At 36.2% G+C, this 23,832-nt stretch overlaps 1 protein-coding gene across 1 annotated transcript; it reads left to right on the top strand.

The window, feature by feature from the left end:
* Positions 1-1,175: 1,175 nt before the first annotated feature.
* Positions 1,176-12,296, top strand: LOC125655966 (N-fatty-acyl-amino acid synthase/hydrolase PM20D1-like). Its single transcript, XM_048886516.2, has 11 exons — positions 1,176-1,831; positions 2,334-2,566; positions 2,820-2,906; positions 2,998-3,134; positions 3,325-3,444; positions 3,536-3,611; positions 3,719-3,780; positions 6,170-6,248; positions 6,475-6,546; positions 7,890-8,055; positions 11,440-12,296. The coding sequence occupies exons 1-11, from the start codon at positions 1,576-1,578 to the stop codon at positions 11,667-11,669; spliced, it is 1,518 nt and encodes a 505-aa protein (XP_048742473.2). The 5' UTR covers positions 1,176-1,575; the 3' UTR covers positions 11,670-12,296.
* Positions 12,297-23,832: the final 11,536 nt, after the last annotated feature.

Genomic DNA, 23,832 nt, shown 5'->3' with positions numbered 1-23,832 from the left:
GCTCGTGGCGGGTGTCACCGGTCGACAGTGGATTCTTACTCCTCCTGGGCACCACATCCCACCTTTAATATATTCACGGGTGCGTGTTTGCTCAACTCTTAAATTTGTATTCCTTATAGGAGTTATGAGATTGATCACTGTTCGTTATCTTCACCTTTTCATTGAAAGGATTTAATGCATAAAGACAAGAGATTGAACAATTTTGAATGATTTAAATCAAAATGTATATATTGTTCTTAATTTCAGAAAATGTTTAAAGTGAATTAAACCAAATTCATATGACTGAGAAATAATTAGAAGCCAATCTTTTTGCACTCGAGACTTTTTTGGGGGAAAAGTTATATGCTCTTGGTATACATTTCTAAAATAAAAACATTTGTGGTAAATGATTGATTTTATTTCATATGGTCATAAAAAGAAAGCGCTTTGTATGAAAATATAATTACTTTTTGAGATATTCAAATAAAACATGCTATTTCCATTGCCTTCAATGCAAACATCTAAGTGAAATAACTCAATCAATAATTTAATTTTCAAATGGTGGATTAATACTGACTTTAATCGTGTTTGTCCTACTATTAATTTTGTATTCTTTACAGGAGTTATGAAATTGATAAGTGTAATTGTTCGTTATCTTCACCTTTCATGTACATGTATTTACTGACCATTCATAAGAAATCAATAATTATAAGAAAAAGAAATATTAAAAGTCAACAGTAAAGTTTAATTATAATTATTTTGATAGAGCGCCGACGATTCCGTATTTTTCACGAGACATACTATGTTTAAAGTGTTTTGTATAGTTTCTAATATGATACATGAACGCGGGAATAAACTGTAGTGACAATCGGAAGTAAATTTACAGGGTGCCTTGATGATTGTTTGCAGACTTGTTGTACAAGTAATTATGCCATACACCTTTAATGCATTTATGTGCACCCCCCCCCCCCCCGATTGATGAATAATATAACTACTACGACATAATAAAGAGATAAGGAATTTACATTTAAGCTTTCACTGTTCTAACAAACACACACACAAAGAAAGTCTACTCGAAAATTCAAAATGGGGTATTTCAAGTTTAATCATTGTTAAGTTTTCCGAAGTCTGTGCCTGTTGATTCATATATCGGTCTGAGACAAGCATGCGCGACGTTTTCATATTTGAATCAGCGCTACCGTTTAGTTTTAGATTGAATGCAATCGTTAAAGTGAAAATGTCCCTCGGGCGGCCCGGCCTGTCCCAAGACACAGTTAGATTATTTTGACTACTGCTTAGTATGTATAACCCTAAATTCGGACGTTTTAAATAACAAGTGAGATGGGATTGAATACATTGAGAGCAATGTCAAATTTATAAATCGATACAGAATTATCTAAATGTAAATATTAAGTATCTCTAATTCTATATAGTGAAGTCCGGTCCTCACACAAAAAATATGCATTACTTGATTTTGACGGTTAGCGCTCACCGTAGTAGCATGTAACATCCTCTCACTCGTGTCCGGATTATGCGTCCATTTCTTTTGATTTTTCCGACGTTTTTGTCTTGATCATACGTAAATATTCAAATACCATGTTTCGGTCGCTGTGTAGATATTTTGGATTCATTCTACTGGTCGTTGTTATCATTATTGCCATCAGAACAGTCACTTTCTCCGTGCGCACTGACCCCGTTAGAAGCTGTCGTCTGACTGACAAAGATTACATCCGGGCAACTGATGAAGTGATTGATAGATTTCGGAAGTCTTTGCAGTTTCAGACCATTTCTAAAAACCCACATCAGTATGATATTGTGGAACTGCAGAAGATGGTGGACTTTGTCCACGCAGGTAACGAGGTGTTTGTTTGTGTTACTACTATGGCGCGCTGTTGGGACTAAAACTATTCGTTTACGGAGGGATAGATTAAAAATAGGAGATGAGGAGAAGGGGTAGTAAGGTATGTGAAGGGGAAAAGGCAAGAGAGGGGGATAGGAAGTGATGAAGCGAGGGAGGAAAATTTTGATAAATGAAGGGAGAAGTCTGGGATGGCAAGGGGAGGAAAGAGGGGCGCGAGAAAGAAGTACGTTGGACGCCTGTCCACTCCATATTCTATTCGAATGGAATTTTACATATATCACTTATGATTAAAGTCTATGCATACCATAATTAGCATTGATCAATTATTTAATTTCTACTCACTGAGATGAAAAGTTTGTAATTGAATGAAGGGTCCGAGTTGTACATGTACGGGTATTTCGGTCAATCACGGGCATTTCGGTAATTCGAGGTACCGTAATATTGACCAATGTTGCTAAAAATGTAAAAGTGAAATTGTAATTTCGTTTTATAGCATTTCCTGTAGTACATTCCTCGAAACTTGTAACCCACGACGTCGTTAACAACTACAGCCTGCTGTACAAGGTGCAGGGTTCGAACCCTGAACTACGTCCGTATATGTTGTGTGCGCATTTAGACGTAGTGCCTGTGGACAGAAATGCATGGGAGGAGGAACCCTTTGGAGCAAATATAAAGGATGGATTCATTTATGCACGTGGAACAATAGATGCCAAACACATTTTAATGGTATACTCTCTCTCTCTCTCTCTCTCTCTCTCTCTCTCTCTCTCTCTCTCTCTCTCTCTCTCTCAGAGTAATAGCAACATTTAAAAAAAACACCTCAATGTCTTTTTCACGCCGAAAATATCAACGAAAAACTACAACAGTTCATGCACGCAATAATGCAAACTTGTGTTTATACAGTTACGTCTATCCCTATAACAGCTTCCGGTCGACGATTCGTGTAACCTACTCTGAAACAACCTTTTATTTCATGCAGGGTGTACTCGAGGCAACAGAGTTCCTACTTAAATCAAACCATAAACCTCAAAGGACGTTTTATATTGCATTCGGGCATGATGAGGAGGTAAATTTCAGTTCTAGATTTGATTATTTACTTTTCGCTATTTTCTGGAGTTTTTTTTTCTTCACAATAACAGCTTCCAAAATATTTCTAGGTTACAGGCTTTGATGGTGCTGCGAAAATCAGCGAACTTTTGTACAGCAGGGGCGTACGTGATCTTGAGTTCCTCATTGATGAAGGAACAACCATTGTCAACAATCTCTTTCCAGGAGTTCACATTCCCATAGCTGTGTACGATAATTTCTCCATACTCTGACTATCCAAGATACAATCAATTAATCTAGGCTCAAATAGTGATGCATGTGGATAATTGTAGAATTTTATGATTTTGAACTACGTGAATTGTGATGAGAAAGAAGTTGCTACCGAACCGTACAGTTTTCGTTAAATTGATTAATTAATCTTAATTTTTAATTATTAGAGTTGGAACATCGGAGAAAGGATCCCTGAATGTTGAGCTCTCGGTAACAGGAATCCCGGGACATTCATCTATGCCAGCAGGGGAGACAACTATTGCAACATTAGCAAGGGCAATAACTAGGTAAGAATTTTTTTCCTTTATCGTGGATATCTTCAACACCTTAAACTGCGAAAAGTATACATGACTTAACCATTGTGAAATCCGGTTTCAGGCTAGAAGAAAATCCCCACCCTAATATGTTTGGTACGGGTCCAGAGAAAGACACCTTTACTCACCTGGCATCCAGTGTAGGTGTCTATCTAATAAACCCTACATGCTGACATTTACAAATGCCAATTATATTTTATGCTGATTTTAATATGTTGATAATTAGATAATGCTTCTTTGTTTTTAGCTGTCCTTGCCTTTCCGAGCGGTAATAACAAATTTATGGTTGTTTGGACCAGTTGTTTCAAGGTAATATATGTAATATGTTCATCAATTTACACAAAGCATGGAACGCGGTAATGTTTAGAGAGACCGTTTCCAACAGGGCACAGTATACACTAAATACATGACGACACATAGCTGGAAAACTATGTATCTGGGGGGGGGGGGGGGGGGGGGGGGGGGGATACATTCTAGAGAGCTATAAATCGAATCTATTTCTTACAAAATTCTTTCTGCGTACGAGTGAGGTCATTTTTACTTTTGCATCATTGTCTCAAACTTTGAATATAAATATTTTGTAACATGTATTTTCCCATTACATTTGTGTTAAAACATACCTTTAAGCATTCATTACACACCCGTAGCCGGGGGGGGGGGGGGGGGGGGGGGGGGGGTCGTGGGGTTCGTACGAACCCCCCAACCCCCCAACCCCTTGAAAACTACTAAGCACTATTAAAGTCGGCATTTTGTTTGAATTGTGACAATTAAAGTCGGGATTTTTTATGAAAATCATGAAAATTCATAGTAAAAAAGGCATGATTCCAAAATTCAAATTAAGTGCCAGGAAATTGCTAGATTGCAGGATTTTGCACCAAATACCCCAGACCCCCTGCCGTAGTGGCACCTAGCGGTGCGAGGTGATAGACTCGCGTTGCGAGTCTATGTAATCCCCCCTTGAAAAATCCTGCCTACGGGCCTGCATTAAACCTTCATGCGAATCGAAAACTCGCAGCTTCAAATAATTGTTGACGCAGTAATGAACAATAGGTTGCGAGTCAATTTGAAACCCGTTGATCAATTTCCATATTCATATCTTTCAATACTTTCGCTCGGCATTTGGAAACAACCCTGTCTATTTTAACTACTTTCCCCACATATCCTTATAGATAAATATTTTGGATGAAATCATTTCACTTTTGTTGTTTCACTAGACGAGAATTGAATTTTAAAATGCAGGGCTTTCGTTAATCTGGTCAGTATTCCCGTCGCTTAAGTGTACGCCTCGCCCTCGAAATGCAAAAGCGGAATGGTTGGGCGTTTACAGCTGGAATTAAACATTTTTCATTTTGATAATTTGTGTTCATGATAAATGGGACTGATCCCAGTAATACATTGGATGACAATAATAATCATCGGTTATTGGGGATTCGAAATGTTGGAGAACCTAACATGACAACGTCAACACGCAAATCTTTATAAAGCTGTGAATTTTCGATTCGCATGCTTTAAGTACATGCACATACATGAATATATGTTTTGACACAAGTGTGTTGGAATTTTGACGCAGCGATGTAAGAATGCCTAAACCATGCACAGAAAGTTGGGTTGTGAAATCGAAGTTTTTGTAAGGGATGAATCTTTCTGGTATAACCACCCGAAAAGTTCAAACCAGCAGCTATGAAACCATGAACTTTTTAGCTCACCTGAAGGCTCAAGAGAACTTTTCTGATCGAAATCTGTAAGTTGTCTGTCGTCGGCGGCGTAAACTTTTCTCAGTTTTATCTTTTTCTCAAGAACCACTGGGCTAATTTCAACCAAACTTGACAAAAAGCATTCTTGTGGAAGGGCTTTCAAGTTTGTTCAAATGAAGGGCCATGCCCTTTTAAAGGGAAGATAATCAAAAAATTGGTGGAGTCGTTTAAAAATCTTCTTCTGAAGACCACTGGACCAGAAGAGCTGAGATTTACATGAAAGCTTTCTGACATAGTACAGATTCATCTTTGTTAAAATCATGGACCCCCCCCCCCTTTCCCTTGAGTAGGATGGGGCCAAAATAGGGGATCAAAGTTTTACATACTAATACACATGTATATAGAAAAAATCTTTAGAAATCTTCCTCTCAAGAACCATTGGGCCAAAGAAGTTTACATTTGCATGAAATCTCCCTTACATAGTGCAGATTCATATATAAAAATCATAGTCCCCGGGGGTAGGATGGGGCCACAATAGGAGATGAAAGTTTTACATTCCATTAAATAGGGATTTTTTCTGAAGAACCATTGGGCCAGGAAAGTAGAAATTTACATGAAAGCTCTCTGACATACTGCAGATTCAAGTTTGTTAAAATCATGGTCCCCGGAGGTAGGATGGGGTCACAATAGGGGATCGCATTTTTACATACTTATATATAGATAGAAAGCTTCTTGGCATAGTGCTGATTCAAGTGTGTATAAATCATGGTCCCGGGAGGTAGGATGGGTTCACAATAGGGATCAAAGTTTAACATGCAAATATGTAGGGAAAATCTTTAAATATGGGCCAAGGTGACTCGGGTGAACGATGTGGCCCATATGTCTCTTGTTGTATGTTTTAGGAAGCTTTAAGATCCACTTCAAAATAAAAAAAATATTCACTTTGTTGGGTATTCATTGTGAGCTAATGTACAATTTTATGTTCCATATATTTGTCCTCCTAGACTGTTTTCAAGAATCCCGTCTCTGAATGCTCTCGTGAGAACTGTAACTTCCGTAACCATGGTGAATGGGGGCGTGAAGGTAAGTCAGTTAATCCTAATTTCACCTCCCTCAAATTGCGTAAAGTGTTTAATGGTTTTATGTATAGTGTTTCATATTACACATCAAAAGTAGCATTCTTTGTTGTTGAATATTTGTAAAGAAAAAAAAAATAGAAACAAAGAAAAAAAAAGAGAGATATTGTAATTCCATTTTCACCATCCTTGCAAATAATCGCAAACCCTATCTTTCTTGTATCGTTTTATAGGTCAATGTTTTGCCATCTTCAGCGACAGCAGTGGTCAATCATCGTATCCACCCTGCACAGACCGTGGAGGAGGTAGGTCTATTTAATACCGGGCTCTGTAACATCCTGTACAGACTGTGGAGGAGGTAGGTATATTTAATACCGGGCTCAGACTGTGGAGGGGTAGGTATATTTAATACCGGGCTCTGTAACATCCTGTACAGACTGTGAAGGGGTAGGTATATTTAATACCGGGCTCAGACTGTGGAGGAGGTAGGTATATATAATACCGGGCTTAGACTGTGGAGAAGGTAAGTATATTTAATACCAGCTTAGACTGTGGAGGAGGTAGGTATATTTAATACCGGGCTCTGTAACGTCCTGTACAGACTGTGGAGGGGTAGGTATATTTAATACCGGGCTCAGACTGTGGAGGAGGTAGGTATATATAATACCGGGCGCAGATTGTGGAGAAGGTAAGTATATTTAATACCGGGCTTAGACTGTGGAGGAGGTAGGTATATTTAATACCGGGCTTAGACTGTGGAGGAGGTAGGTATATTTCATACCGGGCTCTGTACCATCCTGTCCAGACTGTGGAGGGGTAGGTATATTTAATACCGGACTTAGACTGTGGAGGAGGTAGGTATATTTAATACCGGGCTCAGACTGTGGAGGAGGTAGGTATATTTAATACCGGGCTCTGTTACGTCCTGTACAGACTGTGGAGGAGGTAGGTATATCTAATACCGGACTCTGTCTCTGGAGGGGTAGGTATATTTAATACCGGGCTCTCTAGCAGTGTGATCATGTCAAAGAAAGACAACTGGTTGCATTGGTAGCATAGAAAAAACAAAAGAGTTAAAAATCTTTACACGCATGTGAATATATGGCAACCCAGAAATAGGAAATTTTTGTTTCAATATGGGTCATTGGTGGATTTTACAATCACATACATATCTCGATATAATATAAAATTATGCTAGATGAAAAATTTGTAGTTATTGCATACTCTGTTGTAAAAGTGATTTTCTATATGCATGTTAAATCTGTCAATTACTGAATATGAGGCAGTCTTATTTTTCTTATCAAGCAAAGAGTATATTTTTATTGATGAATTTTTCATTTTTAAATTTTCGAACTGCATCTCTCTCTCTCTCTCTCTCTCTCTCTCTCTCTCTCTCTCTCTCTCTCTCTCTCTCTCCACAAAACATCCATGCATACAAATGCACACGGATGTAAACGTCAGGTCATGGACAGGTCTCACCATTGTCACCCTAAATATGTTTGACATATATGTTAATGTATTGATAATTGTTTTGTTCGTGGTTTTGAATCACTAGTACACGTTTGACGTAATTATACGCTACTGTATGTAGATTCCTATTATGCAATGTGTAAAAGTCCCCAAGTTATCCTTTTGTATTATTTTTCAGGTATTAGCATATGACAAAAAGATTATAAATGATGAGCGCGTGAAGCTGCGTGTGGTAGCGTCTATGGAGCCCCACCCTATGTCTGCGTATGGAGATAATGACTTTGGTTATCAGACGATAAAGAACAGCATTAGGCAAATTTGGACCAATGCTACTGTAGTGCCAGGTATGGGGTTACATGAACATAGGACATTTGTCAGAATAATGAAAGATTTGCTGTCTGTTTTACAAATGCTTAACAACTTAAACCAAAAATTTTTAAATTGGTATACAAAGTTGAAAGTTGTATTAAACTTAAGCTTGCAAAATATGATCTTCTGCATTTCATAAATTTGAATTTTAAAAAAGAATTAGCATTATATATGATTACAAAATAAGGCTTTGGTCTTCAATCATGAAACCTTATACATGGAGCATAAACGCCTGAACGGTAGGCGTGGTTCTGTGTTACGATATTATTCTGCATTGATATTCATCTGGCATACCCCTTGCGGAACCACGAGTAAATTATTTCCCCTCAAAAAAGTCTTCACTGCCTGTTCTTTATTTAATCAATACTTAGATCATCTCCTGCTGGAAAATAAAGTAGAATTTTATTGATATAAAATCTTAATCAATGAAGATGTGTATTTACTAACTTTGTCTTGGTAGACACAGGGTTGGTGTTAGCGATACGATTATATCTATTATTGTTATCATTTTAATCAGCAGTTTAAATGCACTGTAAAATTTAATTCATAGTATACTCATAATCTATAGCATAATTATTTAACTATCCATACTGTTGTATATAGAAGACGGTACATATCAATTATTATAATTGATCCATTTCACAACTCCTATAAGCAATAAAAAACAGAGTTGGGCAAACACGGACCCCTGGATATACCATAGGTTGGATCAGGTTCCTAGGAGGAGTAAGCATCCCCTCTCGACCGGTCACAGCCGCCGTGAGCATATCAATTATTATAGTATTATTGATATAAGACGAAATATATCAATTATTATAGTTATAACACGGAACATATCAATTATTATAGTTATCACAGTAAAACTCGAATATAGCGAACACGAATATAGCGAAATTACGGCTATAGCGAAGTGAAATCGATTTCCCCGGCAAATTCTCTATATGTTATATATAAAAATCTGCGTCTATAACGAACACGGGTATAGCGAATTTACGGATATAACGAAGTAAATTTCTATTCCCCTTAAATTAAAAATGAACGTAAAAATCACCTTTTATCACGATTTTTTTCCTTTCAACCTCGTTGTGATTTTTAAAAATCTTGACATAATGCTTGACATAAAGGATCCACACTTATTACGAAATTTCTGTTGTATATTTTCAAACGAGGATGTTAACACAAAACAATACTTACATATATGTTTATTAAGAAATTTATTAACAAAAAGGAAAGAAAGAAAAAACAAGGAAAAAACACGACACATTCAACGATTGACCGGTATTCTAAAAAGACACAGACTGTTTGTATGTATTACACATAATTTTGTTGACATTTTTCTTTTAACATGTGCTTGTGTGATTAAATTATCCATCAAGATAAATTATCATATATAAATCAGTGTGTACATATCTCTTATAAAAATATTCCTTCTTGAAAATATCTAGGCTTAATTTCTCTTAGAGACAATGCAAACTGCTTTCTATTATAACTGATATATATATATGAAGAACAAATAAGTTTTATAACGAATTCGTTATATTTGAATTATGAATTCGCTATAAACGTATAGCGAATTACGCTTATAGCGAATTTTTATAGAGTGTCCGCAGAAATTCGCTATATCAGAGTTTTACTGCATATCAATTATTATAGTTATAACACGGAATATATCAATTATTGCAGTTTTAAAACAAGGAGGGAAGGAAAATGCTTGCAATCTGAAAACACTTTTAGAAATGACGTCATGGTCATGTTTTAATATAATTGATCACGCAAGATTTTCAGTATTAAAGATGAATTGTAATATCACGTATCCTCTTTGAGTGCATTGTACTGTACTCCAATGAATAAGTTTTTCCCAAGACAAATACCACTTCGACCAGTTGAATGTTTTTAGAGTAAGCTTTTTGTAAATTCCCTAAAACGATCTAGTTTGCCTATACAACCTATCATTGGGTCAAATGCTATCTGACGTGTTTCATAGCGATTGTTAGCCGTTCTTGGCATACTGATTTTGACTACGGATTATTCCGTTTACCTGATGAAGATATACCGGTAGGGCTCACGGCGGGTGTGACCGGTCGACAGAGGATGCTTACTTCTCCTAGGCACCTGATCCAACCTCTGGTGTGTCCAGCGGTCCGTGTTTGACCAATTCTCTATTTTATATTGCTTATAAGAGTTATGAGATTGATCACTATTTGTTATCTTCACCTTTCTAATGAGATGCAAATAATACTTTCGGAGACAAAGCTTTATATCTGTATAATGATATTTTTGGATATTCTGTAGGCGTGTTCTTGGAAATTTCTTGGGATTCTATCAATATTTAATTATTCTTATGGTATGGATATCTACCAAAAAACTCCCGCGGAGCTCGGGGTTAGAGACTATAAACAGAGAATTCTCATAGATAAAAATCTATATATTATATAATAGTAAAATTTTCAATCTGAGGAGACTCGCGTGCAATATTGATCGAAACATTGAATTATAATTCCAAAAATAACGCACCGCAGGAAAACTTTCTCTGGACAACTTGTTTTTCAAAGATAAGACTCGTATGAATTTCCAACTTTTGACTTCAGTTATTGGTTACTAAAGCTTCTCCGTAGTGAGTTAAGTTATTTACGAAATGTTTTAAGACGTGTCTCATATTGAGTTTCAAACGACGCCTAAATATGGTAGTCCTGAGACACCTTTCTCGTGCCCTGGGTCGGGTTACATATATCTTTCTCATGCCCCGGTTCGGGTTACATGTATCTTTCTCATGCCCTGGTTCGGGTTTCATATATCTTTCTCATGCCCTGGTTATTTTACATATACTGAATTGTTACAGGTGTGTTAACAGGTACTGACCTCTTGTTGCATTGTTACCGGTGTGTTAACAGGTACTGACCTCTTGTTGAACTGTTACAGGTGTGTTAACAGGTACTGACCTCTTGTTGAACTGTTACAGGTGTGTTAACAGGTACTGGCCTCTTGTTGAACTATTACAGGTGTGTTAACAGGTACTGACCACTTGTTGAACTGTTACAGGTGTGTTAACAGGTACTGACCTCTTGTTGAACTGTTACAGGTGTGTTAACAGGTACTGGCCTCTTGTTGAACTGTTACAGGTGTGTTAACAGGTACTGACCACTTGTTGAACTGTTACAGGTGTGTTAACAGGTACTGACCTCTTGTTGACTTGTTACAGGTGTGTTAACAGGTACTGACCTCTTGTTGAATTGTTACAGGTGCGTTGACAGGTACTGACCTCTTGTTGAACTGTTACAGGTGTGTTAACAGGTACTGACCTCTTGTTGAATTGTTACAGGTGTGTTAACAGGTACTGACCTCTTGTTGAACTGTTACAGGTGTGATGATAGGGAACACTGACACGATACACTACGTCCGCTTCACCGAGAACATTTACAGGTTTAGTCCCACCTTTATGTATCCTGAGGATCTTAAACGTTTTCATGGAAATAACGAACGACTTTCAATTCATAATTATGAACAAGCTGTTAATTTTTACTATCATTTGCTTGTCAATGCTGATGAGATAAACTTACCACCTATGCATAAACACGGGGATGAATTGTGATCATTGTTTTTGGTATAAATATTTTTTTTATGAAAATCATGCTTATTATAATCATAAAACCTGTCTAAATATCTGTGCCATTTACAAAAGAACAAGATATAAATATGTTGATGTAGTATATTTTAAGATTTTATTGTACACGTATTTGTAACCTTTTATTCAAGTGAAAAAATGTGATGTCTTTCTTTCATTGATGAGAAAATGAAGAGTACGATTTATTGGAGAATTGATGCAATTTCTGTATATTACGTTAATTTAGGAGAACATTTAAAAGTACAACTGTGCTAGTTTGTGATACTTGTGTCTGATAATTAGTTAGACTGGGACCTAGAATGTGTGTGTATATATCACTATTAGTAACGAGTTCATTAGAATTAAGTTTTGTGATTTTGTTACGTGTATTATTAATCAAAATGTTGTATGTGAATTTTCTATCGGGTTCAGTTGCGGACGTGGTGCTGTGGACTAAAGTCCATGTTGAGATGACTTGGATCAATTAAAATACATTTACATATCTCAGGACTGCTGTTGAATATAGTGCTTTATTTTGTGACTATTCGAAACAATTTGATTTTTCTATGTTATTTGATTTACGAATTTGAAATAGTATAAAATGGTCTATATGAACCGTTTGCTCTCGTTTGTATTTGGAGTCCTGGAAGAGTCAGAACAAGACTCCGATTCGTGTTGGGCGTTGGCAAAATGAAAACACTGCCTCCATTAAATCCATGTCGTAGGTCTAAATCTGACATTCCATCCACAGCTTGTGTGGTCTCCATATGAATATGTTATATCTAGAGGTAGTTTTAAACTGATCAGATCAGCCTAATCCAGACTGCTACCATAGATATATCACATCTTTAAAAAACCGTGAATGTGAAGATTGTTATCGTGAAGTGCGCCATCAAATTTTAAACCTTAACTTTGAAAAAAAAATTGTCCTACTTTTTATAACTAAATGGATTTAAAATGTGTTTTAATATCATTCAAGTACCATGGGATCCGGGTTAGAATACGTCCTCAGTCCCCCTTGTTTGTCGTAAGAGGCGACTAAATGGGGCGGTCCTTCGGATAAGACCGCAAAACCGAGGTCCTGTGTCACACCAGGTGTGTCACAATAAAAATTTCTCCCTGCTAAAAGGCCGTAGGCTTAAATTTCATAGTCCTTCACCGGCAATGGTGATGTCTCCATGTGAGTGAAAAATTACCAAGAGGGACGATAAATAACATACAACCATCCAACTATATCATTTACAACTTACGAAAGCCAACTGAACTCATTTTCGTTGCTGAAAAAAAAATCGCGTTGTAATGCAAAACTTTCGCGAATTAATGCGAAAATTTGGCGATATACATGTAACACGTAACGTTCGCAAATCAACGCGCAAATTTCGCGTTAAAACGCGAAACCTTTGCGAATTAAGGCGTAACATTTGCGTTATAACGCATAACGTTCGCGAATTAACGCGTAACTTTTGCGTTATAACGCGAAAATTCTATATAAATATAGTTATGTAAAATAGGAACCCGTGATTAGTACAATGAAGGAGGACTGACCTTTATGCATTTATAAGTAACATTAAAGTAAAGAACTATATGCACACGCTAACGCGCCTATATTTTACACACGCACAATTTTAGAATTTTTGGTATACATGTATATGCTATTAAAGTTTTATTGGATGCAAAGTAGAATTCATATTTGTAATTGATTAATACCAGTGATGCTTAGCTAACAACAGCTTCCTTGAAATCAAGTCTTAAAATGTCACAGAATTTAAAAGAACTATCAATCACTAAATCTCTGAATTTGTTATGTTATTGAATAAACTATGCTTAATCTACATTTGCTTTTCATTCATTTGATATCATGAAAAACCCTCAGAATGTCTCTAGAAATCACCTACTGACCTAAGTTCTTTCGATAAAAAATAAATGCACAGTTTAGGTTATGGAGTGGCAGATTTAAGGAGGCGCAGCCGGCGCGCGCTCCCCCATAAGTTTTCAAATATAAGGTAAATCGTGGTCTTTTTACGAAAGCCCATTGAGCTCATTTTCGTAGCTGAAAAAAAAGAAAATATCCCTTGGCTGTCATCTTTTGGAAAAACCCGCGGAATTCTCACAACGACCTTTGTAACTACCTGTTTTATAATTTTCCATTTGATATGCTTTTGGTTTGGTTTTAACACATTTTATTGTCTAAAAGCCCTACCCTATGTGACATAAGCACAACGTATGTACAACAGAATCAAGGGCCAATGAGATGATATTCTTAAAGCAGTCAAATTATGTCAAGAGATATACATACACAAAATTACAAAGTACAACTGGACGTTATTTTTCTTCTTTGTAATGAATAAATCATTTCATGCTACTGGTTTTAATATTGAGCGCATTCAATTCATAAATTAATCTACGCTTTATAACCTAAAAGTTTCGCAATATAACGCGTAACGCATTTATTAGCAAAAGGTTCGCGTTCATTTGCGAAAGTTGCGCGTTATACGAAAATGAGATCAATGGGCTTTCGTAACAACTAAAATATTGGTAAGATAGATACTATACATTCAGGACCGCCACAGTGGTCTAAAGGTTAGAGCGTTCGCCCCGCATACGGAAGGCCAATCCTGACCGCGACAGACCTGAGTCGTTAAAACAGGTAGTGATAGTTCCGTCGCCAAACGCTAGACATCAGGTATGAATGTCACGGGTTCTCGGAAATGACCTTAAAAATGGATGTCCCGTGTCACAGTAGGTGTGACATGGTAAAGAACCCCCACTGCTCAATGGCCGTAAGTGCCGAGCAAAGGCCTAAATTTGAAGCCCGTCACCGGTCTTGGTGACGTCTCCATATGAGTGAAAAATTCTCAAGATAATCAATCAATCTATACATTCGGTTTTCTGTAACGCAGCGCTACGAGTTATTAGTATACTGGAACCATCCCACTCCTCTGTCGGTACGCCTAAATAATCGAGGTCAAAGACACCCTTATTACATGTAGATTGTAAACTTGTTCATCTGACACTTCGTGGGAGGATGCGCCTTCCAGCTCATGGCCCAGGATCTTCATCTGATCTATATTTTGTGATTCAGTTACTCTGGTTAAGCTTCCTTCTGATGCTTTTGAGATAATGTTTCGTACCCATGGTCCAGATGCTGGATCTGACCTACACTTGGGAACCGATTTGGTCTGTTCTTGCAATACAAACCAGCCATGCACAGTAATTCACCTAATAAGGACTAATGCTTCTTTCGACTGCTTAGGTAGCTGGATCTGACATGCATGTTGTGCTTCTATCACTTTTGATTTAAGATACCAATTAAGTTTGTTCCCACTTTATGGCAAAGTTCAAAATACAATGTACATTGTAAATCAGACGTGCTTGACAGAGGACACATCTCGGGATGCTTCTTTCCAACTCATTTTGTTCAGGTGGTTTGTGATTAGAAGGTGTGGCTGTTAAATCGGATGTTTCAATTTTTGATATGATCAGTAATTTTTATAGTTTTTCATTATTGTGTCGAATGTTATTTCGAAAAGTTTACGGAGTTCAAATATATTTTTTCTAATCTATCCAGTTTAAAGTACATGCAATGATGCTCTATAAAGGGTATTAGTCCCATTAGGATAACTCTTAAACTAGTTGTTGTTAACGTCCATCAAGGCAAACATAAAAACATAAGAAATGAGTCTTGCGAGTCCTTGCGAAGTACATATGACAATACATTGATTGACTGTTTGTTGTTTAATGTCCCTTTGGGAATATTTCACTCATAAAGAGACGTCACTAGTTTGAGGTTCTACAGATTTTTATGTACGTTTGTTTTCGGCGCTTCGAATCATTTAAACGCTAGGGCTTTCTATTGTGCCAATTTTAACGCTCACCGTGACCTCGGCTTTTAAGGACTTAGACTTGAGAAGAAACATCCCCAACCTATTTTAACGACCCTGCTCTGCAGTAGCCTAAATTCAAACTCGGCATGCCATGTACACCAAGCGAGAAATATAAATCCTAAAGTTGTTTTCTAAACGGAATGAGATTGAGAATAAAGAGAGAACATCACGCGACAAAGTCGTATGCTCCACTTTATAAGCGTAATCCACCAATTCGATCAGGTTCGACTTTCATAGACGGATCCGGCAGGGAAAGGTGTCCAGGTCTGTGAGGACCCCCTCACTTTGACGTTTCCAGCATAAAAACCGGAGAATTATTTTTGCTATATAATTCATACGAATGCATTGTTGTTGTTTTTTTTTTTTTATTATTTAACGATCAATTTTACTGTTTCAGCGTTTTGATCAGGACTCGTGCATTCTTAGCTTAATTGTGAAATAATTTACTGATCAGCTACTATAGAGAATATAGAATTACCACAAAATCTATACAATTTGCTCTGCTGATTTTTAATAAGATATATACCTGCAGTCACTGATCAAAATTATTATTTCTTTTTTGAAGATGTGCCAAGAAACTGCTGACATTTCTGAGTTTAATGGTGATAAGTTTATCAAATATGAACCTGTTTACGTAGGTTTGGTAGTGATTTCTGAAGAAGAAGAATTTAGTTGTATGAATTATAAAACTGTTCTTGTGAACTTCAGTTTTTGCACTTAATTGTAGCTACAGGACATATTGTACTGGCTCTACGATAATGCACACACACACACACACACACACACACACACACGCACGCACGCACGCACGCACGCACGCACACACGCACGCACGCACGCACCCACGCACGCACACGCACACACACACAATAAGAAGTCAAACAACTTTTCTGCCCCCCCTGTCAAGATATTCTGGATCCGCCTATGACTTGTTACACCAGAACGGTTACAGTATCCCGATTTCGACATCAACTCGGTGCAAACAGCCCTCTATGTAATGCAAAATATTCTATCTTTTTCCTGAAACACATGAATTTAAATATGGTGGGAATGGTTCAAGTTTTTCATCCGTAGTTCTCGTACTTGTAATCTGAGTGATAGAAGTGAATACAGGCCGGTGGTGTTACATTTATTGACAACCGACACCACCTTAATTCCCTCACTCTCCCCTTCTTGTGAATTTATCACTTGCCGTGGTGCATTACTGGTGCAAGAATTGTATACGTTTATATGGTCATGTAGAATTTTAGGCGTTACATGTAGTAAATATTGATTCATCTGAATGTTATGCGATACAACACATTGCGATATTTTGGCATCAAACTTTGAATTCTATTTTTTTCCAGCTCAACATTTAGATATATCAACGATATATCGATGGCGTTTTATCTATCAATGATTCTCATTTTCACTTGTATGTCGATTCGATCTACCACAATGACCTAAAAATAAAAGACAGAACATAATCTTCCACATATGCTCCATGCCTGACTATTTTATTGAACAAAGATTTTAACTGCAAACTGACAACTCAGCTTTATGCCAAACGAGATGACTGCAGCATCTCCGTTTTCAACATTCCATATCTATGTAATTTATCTTCTGTATACGGTATATATGTCTCTCAATTGATTCAATATGCAAGAGCATGTTGTGCGTATGATCAGAGGTAGACTACGAACAAGTAAGGTAATATTAAAGGAGTTTCAACAGTTTTATTTGAGATCAGGATTTCACAGATTCGAAGGTCGTTATAATGATCTAATTTTCAAATACCACCTGTCATTAGGTCGAATGCTGTCTGGTGTGTTTTGTACTTGTCTTTACATAACAATTTTGACTGGATTGATCCGTTTACGTGATCAAAATATACGGCTCACGGAGATGGTAACCCGTCGACAGGGGATTCGTACTCCTCCTAGGCACCTGATCCCATCTTTGGTATATCCAGGCGTCCGTGTTCGTCATATTCTTCTTGCATTTTTTAAAATAGGAATTATTAGATTGCTCAATGTTTGTTATGTCAATTTTTTCATAAGTAAGCACAAATCATAAAATATATGCCTAATCGTTTACAACACAGCTTGTTCAACCTTTGGATGATAAATCAGTGGAATGTGTAAAAAAGAAATACTGTCTTTCTTGCACAGTAAATAGTGAAGCGTGATATTTGAGATTGGTATGTTATCAAAATGTCATACATACACTGTACATGTAGCATTGTCATCCACTTACCATTCGTTACACGATTCTTACATGTATTTGGACATCAAATATCAGATGCATATAGAAAGTCATTAGGATAAGTGTCTGTGAATGTTTGAACTTTCTTATATTGATTACCCTGGCCCGATTGTTGTCTATGAATTTAAATGTACACCAGGACATAAAAAAGCATGAAAATATTTGATTAGAAATGGTTTCATTGATATTAAAGCTCATCGACTCTCTCTACAACGCCCCAAAAGACCTCTTTCTACAAATTGCATGTTAATGATATATTTTCAATGTTCTACCGTCTGTCATCAGTGTAAGGAATTTCCATCAAAGATTCAAGACAATGGGGAAAACATTGCTTTCACAAGTTTTATCAGTAATTTGGATAATTTTATACGTTCATAAGTTACAATAAAACACAACATGTGTAAATGATATCACCAACATGTTTATACATGTACAGTAGATCTATTATTGAACACGTCATTCGTGTGGAGAATAACATTTATTAGTTAACGTTGCATCAAAGCAAAATGCATATATGTGTCACGTGTTTGATTGACCTGAGGGTATCTCATTCACAACACAATAGATCTAAAGTTTGCAATCAACTGCATCAAATGTGGGTGCAGATAAGAATGAGTAAGTGTGCATGTTGACTACAGTGATACTAAGCAAATTGATATTGATCACATTCAATCAGATATGCCAACAAAGATAGGATGTGCAAAAATTCGCAGTAGAATTGTTTATTGCACTTGCATGTGTCCTTTTCGGAGAATCCTCAAGTTACCTCTTTTGTGTATGAGAATATCGGAGCTTAGGGAATCGAAATTCAGAAACTTCGTAACTCCTTATAAGGTATAAAGAAATGCGCGTACATATCTTGTTATAAAATCATTTTCAAGTTATTCTCTCTCTCATATATTCAGTTCCATCAACATTGGAAGAGGTTAGCACAATGTCTTAGTTCTGTATCATTTTATGATCACTCATGGTAAAGATATTCTAAAGTTGCTTGCATTGTCTGGTAAACTGGTGACTGGAAGTGCCTTATACATCACATCTGTTTTTGTTTTGAAAATTATATTCATTGTGTGTTTACTCCAATGTTAATTAGTTATGTAGGGACAGCTGTCCCAAAAACACGTGACACTAATATGCCTGAAACACTCTCCGCGTGAATGACAAACATGACCTTGTACATTTCTCTGAAATTTTCAAAATAAGACATGCATACATGAACAGCCTGAATTCGAGGAATATAGATAAAAATATGTCTGCTGACTTTGCCTCATCGGGTTGAAAGTTTGGTGTACCGGTCACTACGTGTAAGTAAAGGTTAATGTCCAGACTAATGAAGCTGAGGCCCTGAAAGGTCCATTGATTTTAAGGAATGAAAAGGAACGAGGACATTGAACTTTGGATATTAACATCCACCCCAGTTTAAATTTGCCTATAATTGTAACTCATATTAGGAAATCCTTTCAATAAATCCAAAACTGGATATTAAATATCAGAATTTCAAAATGTCTATGCTCGTTATAAGGATCTAGTTTGTCAATACAACCTATCATTGGGTCAAATGCTGTCTGACTTGTTTCACACCGATTGTTAGACCGTTCTTGCCACACTGTTTCTAACTACGGATAACTCCGTTTACCTGATCGAGACACAGGGCTCACAGCGGATTTAACCGGTCAACAGAGGATGCTTACTCATCCAAGGCACCTGATCCAAACTCTGGTATATCCAGGGGTCCGTATTTGCCTTATTTGCTCTATATTTTGTATTGTTTATAGGAGTTATGAGAATGACTACTGTTCGTTATCTTCACCTTTTGTGCAACTCTCTTCATTCATTCTGTTTCTACAATGATCTGTCATAGATCTGGTTTTCTGTCGCTATATAAGTCATTGTTTTCTATTCCTATAATGATATCATTTCTTCTTTTGCTAAATCATACCGGTACATAATACTATTCCTCCCGTTCTTTTATCATTAAATATGTTGCTTCTTTTCAAACAATGATGTTCACGTGTGGGTTCTGAGTTAGAGTAGGTCCTCAGTGCCCCTTGCTTGTCGTAAGCGGCGACTATATGGATGGTCTTTCGGATGAGACTTCAAAATGAAGGTGTGGTACGATAAAGATCCCTCCAAGTTCAGCAATCGCCGAGAATAATATTTTGCAGCCCTTCTCTGGCAATAGCAACGTCTCCATATGAGTGAAATATTCTCGAGAGGGACGTTAAACAATATTCAATCAAATAATCCAACAAGGACACTCTGGCTTTTCTTCTGCATTATGATATAATGATTCTATTCCTGCAACGATATAAAAAAAATAAGTTAATTACAACGGCTATAAAATTAACAAAATAGTGACTTCGAACGAGCGTTTTGCAGCCCTTGTAACATCACTTGTTTTGCTAGTAGTTTGCATCAATTCAAAAATTGATGATACGCAGAACATGCTCTTGCGTATCGAATCGGTTTGGGCACATAAACATCATATCAAGGCGATAATGGAATATTGCAACAAAAATTAGGTACGTTAGTGGTGAAGTAATTCCGTTTGTGATAGAATTGAGTTGTCATTTTGTCATCAACATATATGGCCAATAGAACATTAAAATGCAAAGCATATATAGAAGACTGTGATGTTATTTATTTCAAATTTTATCGGGATATGTTCAATCAAAATATTAATGAAAATGAACACTGTTAATTGATAAGACATCGTCAAATATGTTGAGTTAAATCACAGCAAGATATGTTTCTTCTCATGTATATGTTTTGGAATAAATCATGCCTCATAAGAATATAAATACAGAGCCACTAATAATGGAACACAATTCGCGCTTATGGGAATCCTAACATACTGTTAGAAGACTTTGTCACCAAAGACCATGTAGATATTGTCAATGAGGAACTCTAGTATCCTTTAGATATTAACGTCAAACTACTTTTGCATAGAATCAAAGGGATGTTTAACATAGTAAGTTTAATTTGGAATCACGAAATATGAAAACTTCCGTGTTGCATTTTGATTGATAAAATAAGCTGTCGATGATGTCAAATATATCTTAAATTTTCTTTTGTTGTATCATACATTCCACATTCTATTTAGATTTCATTTTCAGTAATGTTCATAACCTCAATGTTGTTTTAACTTGGAAGCTTTTGAAATAGTTTAAAGTACAAAATGCATAAAATGTTCAACAGCATTCCGTTTACTTACGAAAATACTTCTCTCAATGATAAACAGTATGTATATGATGATAACATGTACTTCTTGTTCATCAAAATCTTCATAACGGAGTATAAACGTGTATTGAGATTTCCACGCGTTGACATGATTACATCAACACAGGTCTTATTGATGCTGCACGTTGTCATAATTACCGTCTAAGCCAAGGTATTTAAGTTCCATTTTGACATAAATAAAGTTGCATCTTGCAGGTAAGCCTGTCGTGTACCGGTTTGCTTTGTAAACAATAGTCCTTGGATCTGATGAAAAGGGAGATTTACCGCATGAAATAGAATATTGTAAAATGCAAATAGAAAATTACACAACTCAAATTACACATAGAAAATTATACAAATCAAATGGAAATTATAGAATATAAAATTTGTTTATACCAATGCACGAAAAAGATCAAATATTACAATTTTTGATATGTTATAGAAGCTCGTTTCAAGTTATATATCACTTGAATAGAAGAATACCACCTAATTCTTTATTGTGATGCGGATTAAAAAAGGACTGTATATGAAATCGACAAAAGTATCGTTTAAAGTCTTCCCAAATTATATGGTCGTGATAACGAAAAAGATTGCCAATACAACCTATAATTGGATCAAATGATGTCGGACTTGTTAAATACTGATTTCTAAGCCGTTCTTGACGCATTGATTTTGACTACGAATAATTTTGTTTACCTGATCAAGATATAGGGTTCGTGGTGGGTGTGATTGGTCGACAGGGGATGTTTGCTCCTCTTAGGCATCTCATCCCACCTCTGATATGTATAGGGGTCCGTGTTTGCCCGGCTCTCTATATCATATTGCTTATAGGAGTCATGAGATTGATCACTGTTCGTTATCTTCACCTTTCATATGTAAGCATTATATATTCTCTTTTACATTAATTTGTGATATGCATGTACTAACGAACTACTCCTTTACATAATTAAATGAAATACTAGCGGAATATGGAATTTATATTCCTCGTTACAATCCTACATGTATTACGGTTATTAGCAGTAGCACATGTAATCCATATTGCCTTTTACATTGGTATGTGGCATACCACAGCACAATGTATCGAGTCCCTGTGATGTGTGTAGTGAATTGCGTCACAATTAGATTTGCCTTAACGCGCGATTATGAATTTAGTTTCCAAACCTCAACAAATACTGTTATGGGGTTATTCTTTGATTAGTGGATTACAGATGTAATGTCTCAAATCAAATTTTGGTTGATGCTAGGATCTAGTCCTCTGTGATTTCTTCATATTTTACCGGTACACATTTATTGCATGATAGTGAAGGATATATAAAATTGTATTCACCTAAGAAATATCATATTCTCCGAGGGCTATGTCCAAGGGGAATATGATTATTTTTTGGCTCTATGGAGACGGGGTGTTTGAATACAATTTGAATGTCAAGCATGTGCATTTCGCAACGTATTTCATAAAGTAGAAAAAAACGAACGAAATTGTATGTAAATATTAAGCAAAAATGCATTAGAATGGGAATACTTTTCATTTACTATTTGCCACTGTTAATGTTGATTTGACGGACGCTATCGTCCATTTTACCGTCTGTGTCGTATATCTATTGTGACTGTGGTGGACTGTATGCCCACAATCTGTGCACATATGATGATTTATTTACCAACGCCTGTTGTCAAGGATTGGTACCCGTTGCTAGACATTAACACCCCATAAGGTGTGATTTCTGTTCTCAGAAGGTAACAATATCATTTTCCATATGTTTCGCGATCAAACAGATTCTAATAAATTACATGGAAGTATAATGATAAAATTTGATTGTCATTCTCGTATGTGTTAACAGTATTATCGTTGTATTTTCTTTATTTATACCAATTTATAGTTGCTCAATTTTTCTATACCCCATTGGAAATATGGCTTTCATGATTTACCGTGGTATGTCAATGTCATATTATGTATTCTTTAGAAGTCTTTCCAAGTACCAGATACCATGAAATTTCCCTTTTTCTTTTTCTTAATATCATTGACTTATCCATGATGCTATGTAAAAGTTTGTTTTATGTCATAAATGTGTATTTGACATTGTATACTTTCTAGATAAACCTAAAAGTAAGATCTAGGCCTCGATCGTTCAATATGATTTTTTTTTTCAAATACCACTTATATTATTTTGATGATATTGCAAATGATGCCATTTCCAAAACGTAACTTATATGCCAATGTCACCTTCTGATTTCAAATTGCATGTTTGACGTTTTCATAGCAATGTGTGGCATTGAATTCGATTTCATAGTAGGACGTCCACATATTTCCAGGAAATCAAATGGAGGGATATTAGATTTTAGATACATTCTGTAAATCACCTGTAGTAATATGGATGCAAGGTGAAGATAACGAACAGTGATCAATCAATACAATACAATATCAGGATTTAGTGCATCACATGATAAATCCTAGGGATTTCATTGGATGATGTCGTCCATTCTATATTTGTTAGTGCCCGATCACTATTATGCCGAATGCCGGGACTATGAACTTTTGATTTACAGAGTTATCTGACATAATATTGCGACACTACTATAAAAACATATAAGTTGTGACGTACCCATATGGTGCGAAATGAGGAGAAGGACATCTTTATATTCTCAGATAGCCTTAACCGAACTGCATTTCTTTTCGGAGTTATGAGATTGGTCATTCTTTGTTATATTCGCCTTTCATTTACCAGATGAATTTAAAGAAAATGAAATAACATTAGAGGCAACAAAATTGACATTAAGATTTCAAAATTTTTAGAAAATACGAATCAAAA

This window comes from Ostrea edulis, chromosome 7 (assembly GCF_947568905.1).
Source record: "Ostrea edulis chromosome 7, xbOstEdul1.1, whole genome shotgun sequence".
NCBI classification, from domain to species: Eukaryota; Metazoa; Mollusca; class Bivalvia; order Ostreida; family Ostreidae; genus Ostrea; species Ostrea edulis.
The sequence above is the reverse complement of the archived record's forward strand: the minus strand, read 5'-3'. Positions and strand labels throughout refer to the sequence as shown.

Bases quoted from the DNA above. Each gene is read 5' to 3' on its own strand.
- LOC125655966 (XM_048886516.2), top strand. From the start codon at position 1,576: ATGTTTCGGTCGCTGTGTAGATATTTTGGATTCATTCTACTGGTCGTT. The intron at 3,445-3,535 runs GTAAGAATTTTT...ATCCGGTTTCAG, and splicing joins TTAGCAAGGGCAATAACTAG to GCTAGAAGAAAATCCCCACC. The intron at 6,547-7,889 runs GTAGGTCTATTT...ATTATTTTTCAG, and splicing joins CTGCACAGACCGTGGAGGAG to GTATTAGCATATGACAAAAA.